At 41.8% G+C, this 20,326-nt stretch overlaps 1 protein-coding gene and 1 pseudogene across 2 annotated transcripts in view; one reads left to right on the top strand and one right to left on the bottom strand.

Moving 5' to 3' along the window:
• Positions 1–20,326, top strand: part of ETV5 (ETS variant transcription factor 5) — a 69,180-nt gene that overhangs the window by 32,414 nt on the left and 16,440 nt on the right. For both annotated transcript variants that reach the window (XM_003926981.4, XM_010337686.3), the window contains exons 8-9: positions 16,012–16,271; positions 17,896–17,955. In XM_003926981.4, the coding sequence (XP_003927030.2) occupies positions 16,012–16,271; positions 17,896–17,955 (320 nt within the window). The remainder of the gene's footprint in view (positions 1–16,011; positions 16,272–17,895; positions 17,956–20,326) is intronic.
• Positions 12,107–14,341, bottom strand: LOC101053612 (non-POU domain-containing octamer-binding protein pseudogene; annotated as a pseudogene).

Here is a 20,326-nt window from a genome sequence, read left to right as displayed (position 1 = left end):
ATCTTGCATTGGGTGGATCAGGGTGGGGGGCGGCAGTGGGCAGAAGTAGGAAGAATACATGAATGTGCCTTTCCCAGGCCTGGTCCATTCCAGATGCCTACCAGTATTTACTTGGAGATCACTTTATTTCTAGATGAAATGCAGGAAAATAAAAAATAAGGTACCTTTGTCTGGTTCTGATCCCCTTCCCATTTTGCTCTGAAAGTCACCATTAAGAACTGCAAAATATGGCTGGCTGGTGTTTATTCCTTGGTTAGGCACAAACACTGGTGTTACACAGGACCCAAGGGGCGAGCGCTGATGGGCTGGCTGGGAGTGGGCCTCTGTTGCCACCGGGGGACTCATCTGGAGGGCACAGCTGCCACTGAGCTTTTGGCAATTGTTACCTTGTACTAACAACCTGTACTTGTTCAGGAGAATTTGGATACTTGTTTTTTTATGTAAAAATTGTGGATTTTTTTTAAAGTTGGCAACTAATTCAAATTCAAAACAACACCGCTCTGCAGACTAAACAAAACTTCTCTGGGCAAAATCATTCTGCAGGCCTGCCAACTTGTGAACTCTGGCCTAGATACCATTTTTATTTCAATGGTTTTTTTTGATGGTTTTAAAGAGCATCTTCCTGATTTTCTGCAAGGGTTATGGGGAAACTGGGGAGCCAGGGTGGGGTGGGCCATATATTCAATATTTGGAATTCTTAGCAAACTTCTATTTGTTATACCATGAAGTATAAAAGAAAATTCCTTTATGTACTATTTCCCCCTCAATCTGTGTTTTGTATCCAAGGGGCTCATGTAACATACTGTATTAACAGTTAACTGAATTGGGAGACAAATACACTAGTTCTCCTGGAGAGCTGGGAGACCGGTAGCCCCAGTCTCAGCTGTGAAATAAGTCTGTCCTGAGAAGGCAGGAGGTTTGGATTCCTGGGATTTATAAGTTATTTGCCCTTGAGTGTCCAGAGGAAGAGAGGAGGGAACCAGAAAGCAGGTATTTCTTTTTTAGGGTGGTTCCTCCTTGAAGTCTGCCTGTACATCCTGGACTTAACTTTTCGTTATACTCTGCCTTTAGGACTCATGGATCTAAAATTGAAAGATCTCACACATACACTGGGGCGATACAGATATCCTTGAGAGAATTGAGGTGAAGGGTGAGGTATTCTGTAGGCTATAACCAAATCGGTTAAAAACAACACTGGGCACTTGGGTTTCTACACTACAGTGCTGTCCTCTCGAAGGTCCCCACAGGAGTGTGGAGGGGGGATTTTCAATGCAGATTCCTTGTTATATTCAGAGATAGAGTTGGTGGCCCTGGGGCAGAGCCTGGATATATTCTTGCCATACTTTGGGAAATTGTGATCCAGCTCTCTCTACCCTCATCCGTATTCCACGCCACCTTTATTTTAATCATATATTATCAAATTTTGTTCTTACTCCTTTGTCTGTTAATATGGCCATCCATGTGATAGCTGTGTGACATAAAACACATCAAAACCATGACAATGATTTTGCTTCTAGATACTAGATAGCCCACAGAAAATGAGATAGACTAAAATCCCTGTTTTGATTTTTGTAAAAGTAATAGAAATTACAGTCATGGATAATATCAAGCTTGATAATCATACATTTAATAACTTTTACGCCTGCCTAAAAGTGGGACAGATTACTTTCATTGGTGACTATAGATGGTCTCTCAGCTTAGAACTTTTTATTAAAATTAGAGAGATTACTACTTCAAAACGAAATCCTTAACACAAATATATGGTATTTTGTATGATAGAAGTAAATAGAGTCTGATTTAAACCTTTTAACAGTCCTGTGATGTAGACAGAGTAAAAAATATCTCATTTTACAGATTAGAAATCAGACCTCAACACATTTAAAGGACTTTTTTTTTTTTTTTTTTTTTTTTTTTTTGAGACTGAGTCTCTCTCTGTCACCCAGACTAGAATGCAGTAGCACAATCTCAGCTCACTGCAACCTACACCTCCCTGGTTTAAGTGATTCTTCTGCCTCAGCCTCCTGAGTAGCTAAGACCACAGACATGCGCCACCACACCCAGCTAATTTTTATACTTTTAGTAGAGATGTGGTTTTACCATGTTGGCCAGGATGGTCTCAACCTCTTGACGTTGTGATCTATCCGCCTTGGCCTCCCAAAGTACTGGGATTACAGGTGTTAGTCACTGCACCTGCACCAGTTAAAGAACTTTCTAAAGCTCACATAGCCAAAAACAGGGTCCTACATTCAGCAACCAAAACCTTTCATGACGTATAAATTACGCCATTTGGTTCAGTTATGATTTTATTTGGGTTGCTAACATCCACTAATGTCTGCTATAAAAACTGCATAATTGACCTGGATAAAGTTGTTTTGACCTTGAACATTATCTCTTCAACTACAAAATCTTACTAAATTCCTACATCACTTAATCCAAACCAGTGTGCTTAGGATGTATCTTTTCGTTTTGCTTGGTGTGCCTTATCTGTTCTGTTGAAAAGAGTAGGCTCTTTGAGGGTACAAACCTATGGTTTAGACTCCTTTCTTTAGGCCACATTTAGCCCTGCCTCTTATTTGTCTTCGGTATATGTTTATTGATAGTGATAAAAGTGTGCTAAAATTACACCTTAAACAACTAAAATGTAATCTAGTCAAAAGTACATCCTTCCTGGACATGGCGGCACACACCTGTAGTCCCAGTTACTGGGGAGGCTGGTGGGAGGGAAGGTGGGGGAGGTCACTAGAGCCCAGGAGTTCTGGGCTGTAGTATACTACGCCTTTCTATCAGGTGTCCACACTAAGTTTGGCATCAATATGGTGACCTCCTGGGAGTGGGGTCCACGAAGTTGCCTAAGCAGGGGTGAACTGGCCCAGGTCAGAAACAGAGCAGGTCAAACTTCCCATGATCTCATGGTGCCGCTCTTCTCCAGCCAAGGCAACACAGTGAGATCCCCAACTCTAAGAAAATAATGAAGAAAGAAAAAAGTACATTCTTAATGTTTTATATAATCTTAGCATGTAATTCTTCACAACTTAATTTATTTTTAGAAGATAAATACTGTGTTTGAAAGCCATGAGTTATACTGGTGATTTCCTCCCTGCAAGGAGAGAGGAAAAGACATGTAATTTGGCATGTTCAGACATGTTCCACTTACCCTGAAAGACCAGCTGCTTCTGGAAGAGAAGTGTTTTTTCCTTTAGCCATCCCAATCTTGAGTTTTTTCATTGTGTTATTTATGATGTTTACATGTGCTGGGTGGAAGAACTTACAAAAATATTCCTATGTTATGCCTATAGTACTGGCCATATATGTTTTTGGCTTTTATTAAACCATATTTCATTACATCTTGAGTTGAGGAAAGCCCTACAATTCAACAGAAGAGGCTCTACTAAGAAAAATGTGTCATCTAAGAATTTTGAAATACATTGCTTTCTCACTTACTTGACATCAACCAAAGTGGCAAAAACCCAGGAAGCAGCAGAAGAATCCTCTGCTCTGGAGAGCCCCTGCAGGCACCAGTGTTGTAGTAGGCCAGCATGCTGTAATTGACAAAACATAATGTGTTGTGCTGGAGTCATCGGGAAAAGGTCAATTGGGTAGTGTCTGCTGAAGGAAGAAATGGCCTAACCTGTTTGGTAATGTCGAGAATGTCTCCCTTAGTGGTTATTATCGAGGATTCAAAGCTTAAAAGGATGGGCTAAGTTTGTGGAATTTTGATTTAACAGAAGCTACTAATTCCTTAGGGATGCTAGATAAATTAAAAGATTTAATACACTCAAGGTTTTCCTCTTGTTTTTTCTTCCTCTCTTAAAGTTCATTACCCTTAAAGTAAATTGCTGTTCATTTTTATCTTTCAGATTTTGTAGTACAATAATTTTTAGAGAGGGATGAACTTGACTGTAAATTAGTTACATTTGTAGTCTGGCCTAGAATAAAGTGAATGTATATGACGCATCTCTTCTCCAAGTGCCTGTTGATAGCATGTTGTATATGGCAGCACAAATTCACTTTGGGATCCGAAACTGAGCTTCCTGGATGCTTAATGGAACCTTCTCTGACAGACTGAAGAATGTACTTGTAATGGTTAGCATGCAGAGTATTTTTTAGTTCTGAGTCTTAAGAGGGTGTTTTTTGCGTTTTGTCATGTTTACTGTAGGCTTCTTGTTACCTTTTAACAAGCTATAAGACATTGCCTTTTATCCCCAGTTTGCTGAAAGTTTTTAACATGAATAGAGGTTGAAATTCATTAAACATTTTTATTGCCTCTATTGAGATGATCAAATAATTTTCTCCTTTAATTTCTTATATGGTGAGTTACATTGATTTATATGAAACCAACCTTGCATTCTTGTGACAAACCTAGCTTGTTTACTCTTTTTTTTTTTTTTGAGACACAGTCTTGCTCTGTCATCCAGACTGGAGTACAGTGCCGTAGTCTCAGCTCACTGTAACCTCCACCTCCCAGGTCCAAATGATTCTCCTGCCTCAGCCTCCCTAGTAGCTGGGATTACAGGCACACACCACCACACCTGGTTAATTTTTGCATTTTTAGTAGAGGCGGGGTTTCACCATGTTGTCCAGGCTGGTCTTGAACTCCTGATCCGCCCACTTCGTCCTTCCAAAGTGCTGGGATTACAGGTGTGACGCCCAACCCTAACTTGCTTATTTTGTATTATCTTTTGTACATTGCGGAACTTGGGTTTTCTAATATAAATATGTAAGATTTCCACACCTGTATTCATGATTGAGAAAAGTACATAATTTTTCTTTTCTTTTTTTTTTTTTCTTGAGACCAAGTCTCACTCTGCTGCCCAGGCAATGGTGAGATCTCAGCTCACTGCAACCTCCACCTCCTGGTTCAAGTGATTCTCCTGCCTCAGCCTCCTGAGTACCTAGCATTACAGGCATACACCACCACGCCTAGCTAATTTTTGTATTTTTAGTAGAGACGGAGTTTCACCATGTTGGTCAGGCTGATCTTGAACTCCTGACCTTCTGATCCACCTGCCTCAGCCTCTGAAAGTGCTGGGATTACAGGCGTGAGCGACTGCACCCGACCATAATTTTTTCTTCTTATATTGTCCATGCTAGGTTTTAGCATTGAGGTTATACTCATCAAATGAGTAGAGGGTGTCTTCCCTTTTCTACATTTTAGAATATCTCATGTGAAATTGGAAGTCTTTATTCTTTGAACTTTTGGAAGAATGTACTAGTAACACTATTTGGGCCTGACATTTGTTTATAGGAAGATTTTTAATTACTGGTTCAGCGTCTTCACATTTTATAGTTTTGCCCTGGATTTTTATTTAGTTGAATAAATTTAATAAATAAATTTTTCTAAGACATCCATTTTGTGTGAGTTTTAAAATTAATTGACATAAAGTTATTCATGGTGCCCTTTCTAAAATCTCTTTAGCATCTGTAGTTGTCTTTTTCATTTTTTATATTATTTACCTAGATTTTTTTTTCTTAGTCTTGGCAGACAATATTGTCTTTTCAACAAATCTACTTTTGGCCTTATTCTCTCTCTTGGGTGCTTCTGTTTCATTGATTCCTGCTCTCACTAAAATACTTTATTCTTTGTTTTCTTTGGGTTTATTCTGTTTTTCTAACTTCTTCGGTTGTGTGATGAGCTCACTAATTCTTAGCCCTTTTTCTTTATAATGTATAAGCACATAACCATATACAATTTCTCTTAGTGCTGGGGTGACTGTACATGGAGGTTTGCCCAGGTCACTTATGGTCTGTCTACACCTTCAAGAAGTGATTGCTAATAGTTTCCCCTTGCACTCGCCGAAGCTTCCTGGTTTGAACAATCAGTTATTTGATCTCCCTACCTAAGTTCTGCTTTAGATACATCACACAAGTTCTAATTTGCAGTATTTAAAAAATTTAGTTCCAAGTATTTTCTATTATCTTTCAACCTTGGAGTTCTTTATAGATACATTTCTTAATTTCTAAACCTAATGGGATTTTTCTGGTTGCCTAGACTATGTGATTTTTATTTAAATCTCATCCAGAGAGTGTTTCTAAATGATTGTAGAAACACTATAGGCCAGTGGCTCTGGAGCTGGACAGACTGACAGATCTGGGGTTGAATCGTTGCTGTGTGACCTCAGGCAGGCACTCAGATTCTCTACACTTTGGTTTCTTCATCCAAAAATAGGGTAATAGATACCGCATAGAAGCATTGGGTGGATTAAATAAAATCACACTTGGGCCGAGAAGGTATTCAGTAAATGTTATCTTCTATGACAATTTTGCTTTTTCAAAATCACTTTTATTTTACACAAACTATATTAAAGGACACTTTCTTAAATGATGTAGGTACCACAAACTGAGAAACTTCATTGTTTAATGTTAAGTTTTAAAATGTAATGCGCCCTTTATCCCTAATCTTCCTCCTCACACTTGATAATAGTTTTTGTTTTGTTTTGACACTGCATCTTTCTCTATCGCACAGGCTGGAGTGCAGTGGCTCAGTCTCGGCTTACTAAAACCTCCCCTTCCAAGGTTCAAACGATTCTCCTGCCTTAGCCTCCCTAGTAGCTGGGATTACAGGAGTGCACCACCATGCCTGGCTAGTTTTTGTATATTTAGTAGAGACGGGGTTTCACCATCTTGGCCGGGCTGGTCTCAAACTCCTGACCTCAGGTGATCTGCCTGTCTTGGCCTCCCAAAGCGCTAGGATTACAGATGTGAGCCACTGCACCCAGCCAACTTATTAATGTTATTATGTACAACTAATACTTTCACCATCTGATATCCTGGGGGTTGAGAAACTTCATTGTTTAATGTTAAGTTTTTTAAATCTGAGTTTCATCACCATCCTCCTCCCATATTTGATCTTGAGAAATCAGACAAACATGTAGGCCTAGAAAGGACATACTTTTTGTTCCTCATCTCTCAATGACTTCTCACAGCTTAGATGAGCCCATTGGAGCCTAAGCAACTTTGGCAGGCCTTAGGGAGTTGTTTCAGAGTTCTTTGGTGTGTTTAGGGACAGTATCTGGCTCTTCGTTATATTGCAGGGAACTAAACATTAATGTGAAGTTGGCATATCAGTGTTTAGTAAAATCAGTAAAAATCAGCATTCTCTTCCGAAAAAGGAGAATGGATGTTGAACAGGCAACTAGTGGGCTCTTGATTTATGCATGTATTGTGTGTATTACAGTCTCCCAGTTCCTTAAAATCTTCTCTTATATTTGCATATCTTTTTTTTTTTTTTTTTTTTGCCATGGAGTCCTAATATTGCTGGTAGTCAGGCATATCTTTTTTTTTTTTTGAGTTGGAGTCTTGCTTTGTCACCCAGGCTGGAGTGCAGTGGCGCGATCTTGGCCTCTGCCTCTCAGGTTCAAGCCATTCTTCTGCCTGAACCTCCCAAGTAGCTGGGTTTACAGGTGTTTGCCACTGCACCTGGCGAATTTTCTTGTAGTTTGAGTAAAGACAGGATTTCACCATGTTAGCAAACTCCCAGCCTCAGGTCATCTGCCCGCCTTGGCCTCCGAAAGTGCTGGGATTATAGGCCCTGAGTAACCATGCCTGGGCCATATTTGCATATATTCTGATTTTAGCTTGGGAGTTGCAGGGAAAAGGTGGGGCAGTTGAAGATAATGTTTACTGAAAACTTACACCAGTGTTATAATAGGGCTGGGCCCTATTACATACATTATCTTACATCATCTTTACAATGTATCCTGACTGTTTTCATTTTTTTGGAGAGGAAACTGAGGATTCACAGCAATTAGATAACTCATCCAAGGTCACACAGCTAGTAAGTGGTAAAGATTGGATTTCAGCCCAGGATGTTCTGACTTCACAGCCAGAGCCTCTTACCCAGCTATGCTGCTTCTCGATTTTCCATCTTCTTCCCTGAGCCTTAACGGAAGTACTAAGTGCATGATGTTGTCTTCTTGGCACATTTTATGTATCATCTCTCAGCTGACCTTTGAACTGTCCCTCCTTCACCTGGCACCCATAATCATCATACAGCCTTTGTTAGATCCTTTTCTCCTTTTTTTTTTTTCCTGTCACCATTGTGTTTACTCTGCGTGCTGGCAGCAGAAACTAAAAAGGAAATGCAGAAAAAGCATCTAACGGTTTTCATAACGTAAACCAAATGTTGGGAGTGTGGGTGAGCTCGTGGGAGGAAAGGCGCTATATAAATCTGACAAATAAATAAATAACTGTTTCTTTAAATAAACTGGCACCGAGAAAACCTTAAACTGTGACCTATTGAATTTGGGCTTGTTCGGAGTCAGAAGTCTGCCTTTGCTCACCCAGCGTGAGTTCCTTACATGTGTGCTCTGTTGGGCGAATGGTGGGAGTGGAGGGAAGGGAGGAAGAAGAGGTTTTAGGAACCAGGCTGTGCCCTCACTGAAAGTGATTGCCTGCCTTGGTACATTAGAGGCATCTTTGTCATAGCTGTATTATGTATGCAGCACATTCTTAGATACTTCAAAAAGACTAGAGAAGGGAGCGGGGTTCAAGTGAAGGTCACTGAGTAAAGTTCACAAGATGTATTTTGAGGACAAGGACTGAATTACTTTACTCATCTCTGCAAATAAAAGATGTTATCAGCAGCATGCTCTGAGAATCTTTCTTCCCAATACATTGGCTTTGTGACCTACCCCTGAGATACCACCTTGGCCACTCCCACTCTGTCAAAACAAACAGTACAGAACAATCCCAATTATAGAATCTGTTCTGCAGATGACAGGTTTTGAAGCTTTGCACATCCTCAAAGTTATGCCATGGGGAGGGGATGAGGTTGCTGGCTAGCGCTCATGTGGAAGTACCTTTTCCTGAGGAGGCCATACCAGGCTGACTCTAGAGTTTCATTTTGGAAGGTGAGAAGACCAGCACTAAGCGGAAGTAAGGCCATCAGCCTGCCAGCTGCAGAGGCTCTGGTTACAGAACTGAGCAGCCCATGCCATCTTGGAGCTATCGAAGGAGCTTTGAAGGTGCTGGGATGGTGGCAGAGGGGAAAGGGGGAGAAAATGGAAGGTGTTACTACCTTTCCTTCCAAATAGTCCAAGATTTAGGCACTTTGCAAAAATAAGGCCTTAAGAATATCTTCAGCTAGGCGCAATGGCTCACGCCTATAATCCCAGCACTTTGGGAGGCTAAGGCAGGCAGATCACTTGAGGTCAGGAATTCGAAACCAGCCTGTCCAATGTGGTGAAACCCCGTCTCTACTTAAAATACAAAAAATAAATAAAATAAAAAATAGGCAGGTGTGATGACAAGCACCTGTAATCCCAGCTACTTGGGAGGCTGAGGCAGAATTGCTTGAACCTGAGAGGCAGATTGCAGTGAGTTGAGATCGTGCCACTGCACTCCAGCCTGGAAGACAGAGTGAGACTCCCATCTCCAAAAAAAAATTATCTTCATTGGCCGGGTACTGTGGCTTTCACCTGTAATCCCAGCAATTTTGAGAGGCTGAAACGACAGATCACTGAGTTCAGCAGTTCAAGACCAGCTTGGCCAACATGGCGAAACCCCCCTCTCTACTAAAAATACAGAAATTAGCCAGGCATGGTGGCTCAAACTCCCAAGTAATCCCAGCTACTTGGGAGGCGGCAGCACAGGAATCACTTGAATCGCTTGATCCCGGGAGGCAGAGGTTGCAGTGAGCTAAGATCTAGTCAGTGCACTCCACCCTGGGTGACAGAGTGAGACTCTGTCTTTAAAAAAACTTCTTTGTCTTTCTTTTCTGAAAGAATTCCCTTCAGGTTTGCGGCATGCTGCCAGTGCCTGTGTTCTAAATGTCAAGTGTAAACCTGAGTTGGGAATTTACACTTCTTCAAAGAACGTTGAAACGTTTCTTTAAGTAAGAGCAACCTGATGAAGTTCTGCTGTAGAGCACTCAGTGCCCCCGTGAAAGGCTATCAACCCACTGAACCTTGTTTAAGACATCGGCCAGGTGGATTCTGAGGCTTTTGATGTCTGGGTTAAAAGGATAAGTGTATGTAAATTGCCCAGTAATTTTCATATTATAAAATGATCTTACTGTGCTGCTTTAGGTAGAGTAATAAAGACAGAGCATGCTGTGCTGTGCTATACCCTGATCTAGACAGTGTTCTGTCTGCACACAGATCTCTTCAGTTTGAGATTTCAAATCTTGATGTTCTAGAAATCTGCTTGCCACCTGTTCCCACAGATTGATTCAAATCAAACTATTTTATTAAAGCTATTCAAGAATTCTGTTTATCAATAGAATTCATGCCAAAAGTAGAGAATAAGATCTTAATGTTACTGGATCATATTATTTTTCCTTGAACCTTTCTACCTGAGGGTATGTATTCACGAATGCTTTTCTTTATACACATAGATCAGTGCTTAGTGCATAATTCATGATTTGAGAGTCGCACATCTCCAACTTCTGAACAGCCACCATCCTGAACTCTATCCCAGTCTGTCAGTTACAGCTGTGGCAGAAACCATGCTTTACAGACATGATTGTAGTTTCACTCTTTAAGAAGCATTTGGAGGACAATACATCCTCCTGTCACAGAAAAGCAAACAAAGCCAAGAAACTTTGCCTTCGGTCATTTCCCTACTAAGGGGTGGCAGGCTTTCCCTTCTACGCTGCCCACCCAACAGGGAAAGGGCAGCTGGCACACATCTGGGTTTATCTGACAGCTGAAGATGGTTAAGGAAACTCAACTAATAACAGATTTTTATTGTTCTATCTCACTATAAAAACAGTGCATATTTATTATCAAACTATAGATGAGCAAGAAAAAGAAAATCACCTAAAATTATAACTGCCCCAGAGATTGGCAATGTTAATATTTAAGTGTAAATCTTTCTGTGGTTTTATATGACACCGTAATACCATTATTTTTGCCAACCTTTGATACTGTATGTACAGTTTAGCAATCTTCCTTAATATGTCAAAAATACCTTTCCAGGCCCTTATATATTCACATTATATAATTTCTTTTTTTTTTTTTTTTTTTTTTTTGAGACATAGTGTCGCTCTTGTTACCCAGGCTGGAGTGCAATGGCACAATCTCGGCTCACCGCAACCTCCGCCTCCTGGGTTCAGGCAATTCTCCTGCCTCAGCCTCCTGAGTAGCTGGGATTACAGGCACGCGCCACCATGCCCAGCTAATTTTTTGTATTTTTTTGGTAGAGACGGGGTTTCACCATGTTGACCAGGATGGTCTCGATCTCTCGACCTCGTGATCCACCCGCCTCGGCCTCCCAAAGTGCTGGGATTACAGGCTTGAGCCACCGCGCCCGGCCACATTATATAATTTCTAATGGTTGCTTTCAACTGAATGACTCTATCACTATATATATAGCCAGTTTCCTTGTTAGATAACTGTGTTGGTGACCATCTTGGTAGCTATGCCTGATCATCTGAGACTGAAGTGCTGTTTAGGTACCTGGCATAGAATTATCAACTGCCTGCTCATCTTCCAAGTTAAAAGGAAAAAATACCTCTCTTTTGACATTGTTACTTTTTAAATTACTAATTAGTTAAACTTTTGTTTATGACCATTGCTATTATTTAGGGGTATTCCTGTTTATGTCCTTTGCCCTTTCTTTTCCTCTTGATATGTTCATCTTTTATTAATTTCTAAAAGCTCTTTATGTCAACAGTGAGATTGCTGTATCTGTTAGAGATTTTTCCTCAGTTTTACTTTTGGTTTTGTTTCTGGTTGTTCTGACTACTACAGATTCTTTACCCCTAATTTGATATATTTCTTTTGGTTTTGTTTCTGGTGTCTTTAACTTACAGAAATTTATACAGTGAGGTATATCCAGGTTTATCTTGATAATGTCTGCTATTGGTATGATAGTTAAGTTTTCCCTCACTCCAAAATTATGTAAGTTTTCATATATATTTACTTTCATATTATGGTTTCACTTTTTTTTTTAAAGGCTTAAAATGTATTTTAATAAGTCGATGCTGCATTACTGCTCCATTTCTCAGAAAAACTCCAAATTTTTCAGACAGATCAAACACGGTACACTGATGAAAAAAATGCACAGCGTGACTACCTAAGATAGGCAAATCTAAGAGCTACTGTCAGACTTTCAGTATACAGCAACCCTGTTCCCAAGATTATACTAGGCCTATCAAGAAAAGCTGTGAACAGTAACATCACAGACACAAAAGGGTCATTCCTGGGTATCCTCACCCAAGAAAAAGATGGAGGCAAGTTAACACAAGATTTTTTTTTTTTAAGATATACTAAAATGAAAATCTCTAAGAGAAAATGTCTTCTTTAGGACATGAAGGGGTAATATATGGGATATAACACAACCGTATGTCCGTTGCCTGTGACCTTTGTGGACTGCCTGAATTCTCCCCTGGGAGTGAATGGAGCAATGGGGCTAAGGTCATTGGGGGATGTTTGGTTTTTGTGGTGTATGTGGCAATTTCTCTGGGGCTGGGGAGTGTTAAGGATAAGAAAGCAAATAAGGCTGGGCACATGTCTCCAGGTGGGTGGGAGCAAGCAAATGAAACAAGATGGACAAGAAAAAAAAAACCCGGAATGATCAAGATTAATGAACTCTAACTGTATCCACTTTGCCATGATTTCCCCAGGCGCTCAACAATCACATCTGAGATTTCAGGAATGCACCACACAGAACTGATTAAACATTATACCACACATGGTTTGTTTATACCACCCCTCCCTTGCCCTCTGCCCCAGCATACTCCCTATAGTACAGGTAGGGTAGATCTAACTATTGGAAGGAATCCCTAACACTTTTCCAGGGTAGAATTCTGGCTAGTCCAAAAAGGGTCCCTTCTTTTAAGGGTTTTGAGAAACTAGACACTGCAACTTTATTAGTATCGGCGGCGTTTGTTTGGAGCGAATTCAGCTCCAGGAGCTGCACGGTTGAATGCAGGAGGAGTTCCACCAATTGCCCCAATTCCTTCCATTGTAGCAGCCTGACCAAAGCGTTCAGTTGTTGGTGGGGTCAATCCCAAAGTTCCATCCGGCATCATAGTGGCAGGTCCTGGAGGAGCTGGGGTACCAGCTGGCACAGGAGCAGGGGGCATGGCCCCTCTGTTGTTTATGCCCATAGCACCTCCCATAGCCATCTGACCCATCCGAATCTCCTGCTCTCTCACATCAGGGAAGGTTCCCTTGAATCCTTCCTGCTGTCGCCGCATCATTTCTTCTTGCTGTCGCCGCATCATTTCTTCTTGCTGTCGCCGCATCTCTTCCTCACGGCGCCTGCGCTCTTCCTCCTGTCTGAGCTCCAGCTGCTTTCGTTTTTGCACCTCTTGGTTATGCAGCTCTTCCATCCTCCGAAGTTCTTCTTGGCGCCTCATCAAATCTTGTCTCATTAGCATGACCTGGTGCTCATGGCGTGCAGCCTCCATCTCCATCTCTAGCTTCTCACGAGCCTCCTTGATGTTGCGGTCCACTTGGTCCTGCTGCTGCTTCTCCATCTCAATGAGTGCCTTCCAGCGCATGGCATACTCATACTCGAAGGAGCCAGGCTGTGCAAATCTGGGTGGCTGCTCTCGTTCCTTGTGAAATTGCTGGTTCTTTATAACCAGCTTCTCTGGAAGTCCCTCTTCATCATCTAACTGGTCCATGGGCTCCACAGTCACAGGACGAGGAAATGTGGTTAGCAGAAAGGAGCCTTCACTGCATCTGTCCAGAGCTTTCCGAGCAGCTGGCTTCCCTGAGAACTCAACAATGCCTTTTTCCCGAGGGCCTTCCTCGATCATCCACAATCACTACAGCCCTCTCCACCTGGCCAAACACAAAAGGCTTCTTCCAGCAGTTCGTTGGACACATACTGAGGAAGGTTTCGAACTGTAAGGGATGCACTATGGCAGGCAAAGCGCACACGCAGCTGCTTTCCACGGAGTGGCATATTGTCCAGCTCCACTTTGGCAATCTCCGCTAGGGTTCGTGTTTCCAAGCAGATAAAGCCAAATCCTTTATCCTTATGAATGAAGACTTCGCCCGCCTTTCCATATTTCTCAAACAGTTTCCTCATTTCTTCCTCGGTGATGTCGGGAGGAAGATTTCCCACAAAGAGACGGCTTTGTTGGGTGAAGGTCTTCTCTCCTGGTTTCCTAAAATTCTTCAGGTCAATAGTCAAGCCTTCATTTTGGCTGCTGGCCTGTTGCCCATTTGCAGGTATTGGTGGTGGTGGTGGCTGCTGCTGTTGCTGCTGGTGGTGTTGTTGCTGGTGGTGATGTTGATGATGCTTTCTTGGAGTATGGTTTTGCTTCTCCAAGTTAAAAGTTTTATTACTCTGCATTTTTGCACCCTCAACTTCGATTGAAGACAGCAAAGTGCCTCCCAGTTCTCTCTAACCTCGACTTCTCCTCTACCGACTGATCTCTCCTCGGAGTCACTTTTTTTTTTTTTAAGACAGTCTTGCTCTGTCGCCCAGGCAGGAGTACAGTGGCGCAATCTCGGCTCACTGCAACCTCCACCTCCCAGGTTCAACTGATTCTCAAGCTGCAGCCTCCTAAATAGCTGGGATTATGGGCACACATCACCACACCCAGCTAATTTCTGTTTGTGTGTGTGTGTGTGTGTGTGTGTGTGTGTGTGTGTGTGTGTGTGTGTTTGAGACGAAACCTTGCTCTGTTACCAGGCTGGAGTGCAGTGGCACAATCTTGGCTCACTGCAACTTCCACCTCCCAGGTTGAAGCGATTCTCCTGCCTTAGCCTATCAAGTAGCTAGGACTACAGGCCTGCTCCACCATGCCCAGCTAATTTTTTTTATTTTTAGTAGAGACACGTTTCACCATATTGGCCAGGATGGTCTCGATCTCTTGACCTCCTGATCCGCCCGCCTCAGCCTCCCAAAGTGCTGGGACTACAGGCGTGAGCCACTGCATCTGGGCAATTTTTTTGTATTTTTAGTAGAGATAGAGTTTTGTCATGTTGGCCAAGCTGACCTCAAGCGATCTGCCCACCTCGGCCTCCCAAAGTGCTGGGATTGTAGGCATGAGCCACCATGCCTGGCTGGTTTCACTTTTTATATTGGAACCTTTAATCCTTATAAATTTATTTTGATATCTATATAAAATGGGGTCTAACTTTTTTCCCCCAACTAATTTGAAATGCTAACCTTAGCAAGTAATAAATTTTGGAATATATTTGACAGTTTTTGGCTTTCCATTCAATTCCTTTGATCTGCCCATCTTTGAATTCCTTGTATTACTGTTTTAATTATTGTAGTTTTATGACATGTCAATAGCTAGTGGGTCCTTATGTCTTTTCAAAATAAAGTTTAGAATTATTTTGTCAAGTTAGTTGGTAAGGCATTTGCTTTTATAGAATAATTTTCAGTGAATCAATCAATAGCTTCAAAGTCCTAAATATCTTCTCTTAGCGCTTTTTTCTTTCTTTTCCTCAGAAAACAATTTCAAGATTTTATTCATATATGGCCTATAGGTTTCCTGATTATTCCTAGGAATGTTATTTTTTTTATTGCTACTATGAATGGGATTCTCTCTTCTTTTTGAAGGGCCGGAGAGCACCCACGGGTCTCGAACCACACGGAGTGGTTGTTTTCCACCATAGAAAGCATTGTCAAAGTAACCACCGAGCTAAAGCTGGCCCCAGGATTCTCTCTTTAAAAAAAAAAAAACAAAAAAACACTACATTTTCTAAATGGTTACTTTGTATTCAGTCTTTAAAAGTTCCTTTTATCTTAGGTGAGAGAATGGATGAACTAGTGAATAAACATTTATGTATATGTTAGTGCTATTTGCAAATAATTGATCTTATATATTCAGATACATAATCTGTACAAATTGTACATAAAGTAAACACACATGGGAGATTAGAGCCTACCACATCATTGCTTTTTTTTTTTGCCACTTCCTGACTCAAGAGCTTTGAAATACACAGTGTAATTTTGGGAAGAGGGTAAAATGTCCAGAAATAAGCATTATTAAATACTTTGCAAATAATTTCATTAATTGGAACATCTAGTCCCCCATGCTCGGTCTACTAGGTATTCATCAAGTCTTAGTTCAACATGAAAACCTCTTTGTTCTTACAGATTTCAGAGACAACTGTCTGAACCCTGCCACCCCTTCCCTCCTCAGCCAGGAGTTCCTGGAGATAATCGCCCCAGTTACCATCGGCAAATGTCAGAACCTATTGTCCCTGCAGCTCCCCCACCCCCTCAGGGATTCAAACAAGAATACCATGACCCGCTCTATGAACATGGGGTCCCGGGCATGCCAGGCCCCCCAGCACATGGGTTCCAGTCACCAATGGGAATCAAGCAGGAGCCTCGGGATTACTGCGTCGATTCAGGTCAGCAGAAAATCTTGCTTGTCATTGCTTCATTCTTGTATTCTTCTGTCTCATTATTCAGTGTTTTATACATGCAGGGCCTTGGGGAATCATTTTATAAGAATTGCCCTCAAATAACACAGGAGCTAGTAAAGCTGACATGTTTATGCACAATGGAATACAAAAGAGAAAAGCTGGATAGGCACAGTGGCTCACTCCTGTAATCCCAGCACTTTAGGAGGTTGAGGTGGGTGGGTCACGAGATCAGGAGTTTGAGACCAGCTTGACCAACATGGTGAAACCCGCCTCTGCTAAAAATACAAAAAAAATCAGCTGGATGTGGTGGCGCACCTGTAATTCCAGCTACTCAGGAGGCTGAGGCAGGAGAATTGCTTGAAACCAGGTGGTGGAGGCTGCAGTGAGCCAACATCCTATCATTGCACTCCAACCTGGGCAACAGAGCAATACTCTGTCTCAAAACAAACAAACAAACAGAAAAGCTATGTAAATGGTAGGAAGTGCAGTAGGCATTCAAAAGTGGTATGAAGTACATCTCTGAGTCCAAGCCTGAAGATTGTCGGGGTTCAGTTTTGGATGGAATTTGCTTTTGACGTTCTCTGAAATAATACAGAGATTGATCTATTCAGGCACAAACTGGTTATGGGAAATGCTGGGGAATTAGGCAGAAGGGAGAGACCTGTTGCTTTATGACAGAAAACTTACCAAGTATGAGGTAGTCACCGTGCGTAAACATTTCCATAAGCATTTCTCTTGAAAGCTTTGATGGATTTTTCTCAAGAGTAGCATGAACAGCAACATTTTTTCCTTTAAGACTGACATTTTGATCTGTCCTGATGGGTTTTGTACCCCACTCCACTCCCTTAAAGCAAGGCACTCAACAGATGTTACCATATCTGTAAGTCTTTGATCTGAGTTGTGTTCCCAGGGTGATAGCTCATCCCACGTGAACACAACTCAACTGACTGTCTTTCCTCTCAATGGACACTGATAACATGATGCCTGAAGAAGAGATCACTTGAGTGTGGTTCAGTTTCAGTGTGACAGTCCCAGCCTGGCAAAAATGTACCAAACTGCAGTCCTCTACCCCTGCCAGAGCGAGTCCTGGCTTCCTCACTTCAGGTCCCCTAATCCCTTTGGCCTAAAAATATTCCCAGCTCTTGTAGCAGAATTGGATGTGGCCACCAGCAGTAAAGGGGAGCAAATTGGAAAAGATCTAAAGCCGTCCTCTTCTCTTTCCCACCCTAATGCCCAGGAGTCAGCATGGGCAAAAGGCCAGGCTTGGCCTTTTGAAGGCCAATATTTTTTCCCCTGCATTAGCTCTTTCACCAGATCTGGTGCTAACTAATTTCTAAAATGAGCAAAGAATGAGGGTGAAGCATCTTTTTTCTTTCCTCCAATGACTCTTGATTAGGAGAGCCTTCCTTTCAGATGGTGGGTTCCGGTGTTTGCCATCTTGCTTATTGGATGGCACCTCTTTCCCGGCACAAAGCCAAAAAGACATGACCCTAGACATGGAGGAGCAGGAGGTTTAGAGGCTTTACCACAGGGCTGCAGTTGACCAAATACGCTGCTTCTGTTGCAGAAATGATTGATGGGGTTGTGTCCACCTTTGTTTCCCTTTCAGAAGTGCCTAACTGCCAGTCATCCTACATGAGAGGGGGTTATTTCTCCAGCAGCCATGAAGGTAAGGAACCTGCTTTTCCTTGCTTCTCTCCTCTCCTTTCTCCCTCTTTCTTTCTCTTCTCTCTCTCTTTCTTTTTTTATTTTTTGATACAGTTTTTTTGCTCTTGTTGCCCAGGCTGGAGTGCAATGGTACAATCTCTGCTCACTGCAACCACCAAATCCCAGATTCAAGCAATTCTCCTGCCTCAGCCTCCCAAGTATCTGGGACTACAAGCATGCACCAACACGTCCAGCTAATTTTTTGTATTTAGTAGAGACAGAGTTTCACCATGTTGATCAGGCTGGTCTCAAAGTCCTGACCTCAGGTGATCTGCCACCACCACCCCCCGTACCCCCCCGCCAAAGTGCCGGGATTACCGGCGTGAGCCACTGCGCCCACACCTCTCTCTCTCTCTCTTTCTCGATTTCTTTCTTTTCTTTCTGTTTCCTTCCTTCTTTCCTTCTTTTTCTTTTCTTTCTTTTCTTCTTTCTTCTTTTTTTGAGTAATACTCAAGCTTAAAATTGCTCCGTTTCCAGGCTGAGATTTGAGATCATAGATTAAACCTTGCTTAGCTCATTAATATAAAGCTAGTTGATTGTAATCTTCAATTATTTTGCACGCAGGTTTTAAGCATGCCCTTAAGCCCAGTGAGGGCTGCCATTTTCATTAACAGTGATCCCAACTTTTTAGAGTATAGGACAATTTGGAGAACAAATAAATGCACCTTATTTCCCCATTTTCAGAAATGGAGGTTATATATAATAGCTTACGTGACACTATCAGCTTAAACTGGAATTTAGGAGTTTTATCAGTGAGGATGGTTTTCATATGTTTTATAGTTACGTCAGTGAGGGTCCAAGGATGTCTTAGAGTTTTAAAAATGTATCTCTAGGTTTTACTTAGTTTGAGTGCTTGGGTGGGTAACTCTACATTGTAATTATTATCATATGATAAATGGTTGCCACTTATAACATGGGAGGGAAATTTAAGGCATTCTTCACCAAACTTGAAGGGGTCTGGTGGGGAAGTGAGCTAGCAGGGAGTAGGGAGTATTAGGGATGGGAGTGGAGTGGTATATTTTGTACAAAATGCTTTGTTGAAGGACACAAAAGAAATATTTTCTAATTGGACTTTTAAAAAGTACCTCAAATGAGAACAGAAATAAAGCAGTTTACCCACAAGCCTAGATTATCACTTATCCTAACATTTATTTTTATGTGAAGATGATAGTTTTATATCAAGAGTGTATGCTGTCTCCTCGAGTTCTTGTGCCCAGTCCCTTTGGGATCAACTTAATTCAATAAGTCTCTGAGATAATCTCACTCTAATTAGCAGCAGGAGCAGTGGGCAAGGTTGAGCCTGTGACTTTGCCTTCATTAGTGCTGACCTACTAATTAGGGTGAAAGTAACTGGAAACAAATAAGATGCATAAGTGTTCCAAAGCATATGGCTTCAAGGAAGTGGTCAGAATGGAGATAGAATGTCAGTTTCTTGGAGGAGCTTGCTTTTGAGCTAGTTTTCTTTAAAATACAAACTTTCGAGCCGGGCGCGGTGGCTCAAGCCTGTAATCCCAGCACTTTGGGAGGCTGAGGCGGGTGGATCACGAGGTCAAGAGATCGAGACCATCCTGGTCAACATGGTGAAACCCCGTCTCTACTAAAAATACAAAAAACTAGCTGGGCGTGGTGGCGCGTGCCTGTAATCCCAGCTACTTAGGAGGCTGAGGCAGGAGAATTGCCTGAGCCCAGGAGGCGGAGGTTGCGGTGAGCCGAGATTGCGCCATTGCACTCCAGCCTGGGTAACAAGAGCGAAACTCCGTCTCAAAAAAAAAAAAAAAAAAAAATACAAACTTTCGTAGTGTATTCTTAGCCTAAGCAGTAAATACTGACTATACACAATTTAGAAGCTACAAACAGGCAAAAAGATGAAAATTGAATCTCACTGCCCAGAGATAACCATTAAGTTGCTACATAGTCTTCCAGTCTTTTCTGTGCATATGCAAATATAGAATGACACAGATTATACAGGACTCAATTGTTTTACAGTCTTTAACAATAGTCATTAACTCACATTGAACACTGACTATGTTTCAAACACTGTTCTGTGTTCTTTCCATGCATTAATTAAGTTATTTAATTCTCATAGCAGCCCTATGGGATAGATATTTTTATTTGCCCCATAGGGTAATGAGGAAACCGAGGCTTAGAGGATAAAAGATTTGCCCAAGGGCATGTGGCTGTAAGGGTTGAGCCAGAGCTCTAAACCAAGCCCTGTGGCTCCAGAGCCCATACTCTTCATCTCCTGCCATACTCCACAGCCATCTCTATAGCACCCAACATTCCTCTATGATTTTCTCTTTAATGGCTGCACAGTACTCACTGCATGGGTATGT

Source organism: Saimiri boliviensis, chromosome 8, assembly GCF_048565385.1.
Source record: "Saimiri boliviensis isolate mSaiBol1 chromosome 8, mSaiBol1.pri, whole genome shotgun sequence".
NCBI classification, from domain to species: Eukaryota; Metazoa; Chordata; class Mammalia; order Primates; family Cebidae; genus Saimiri; species Saimiri boliviensis.
This window is presented reverse-complemented; position numbering and strand designations above follow the sequence as displayed.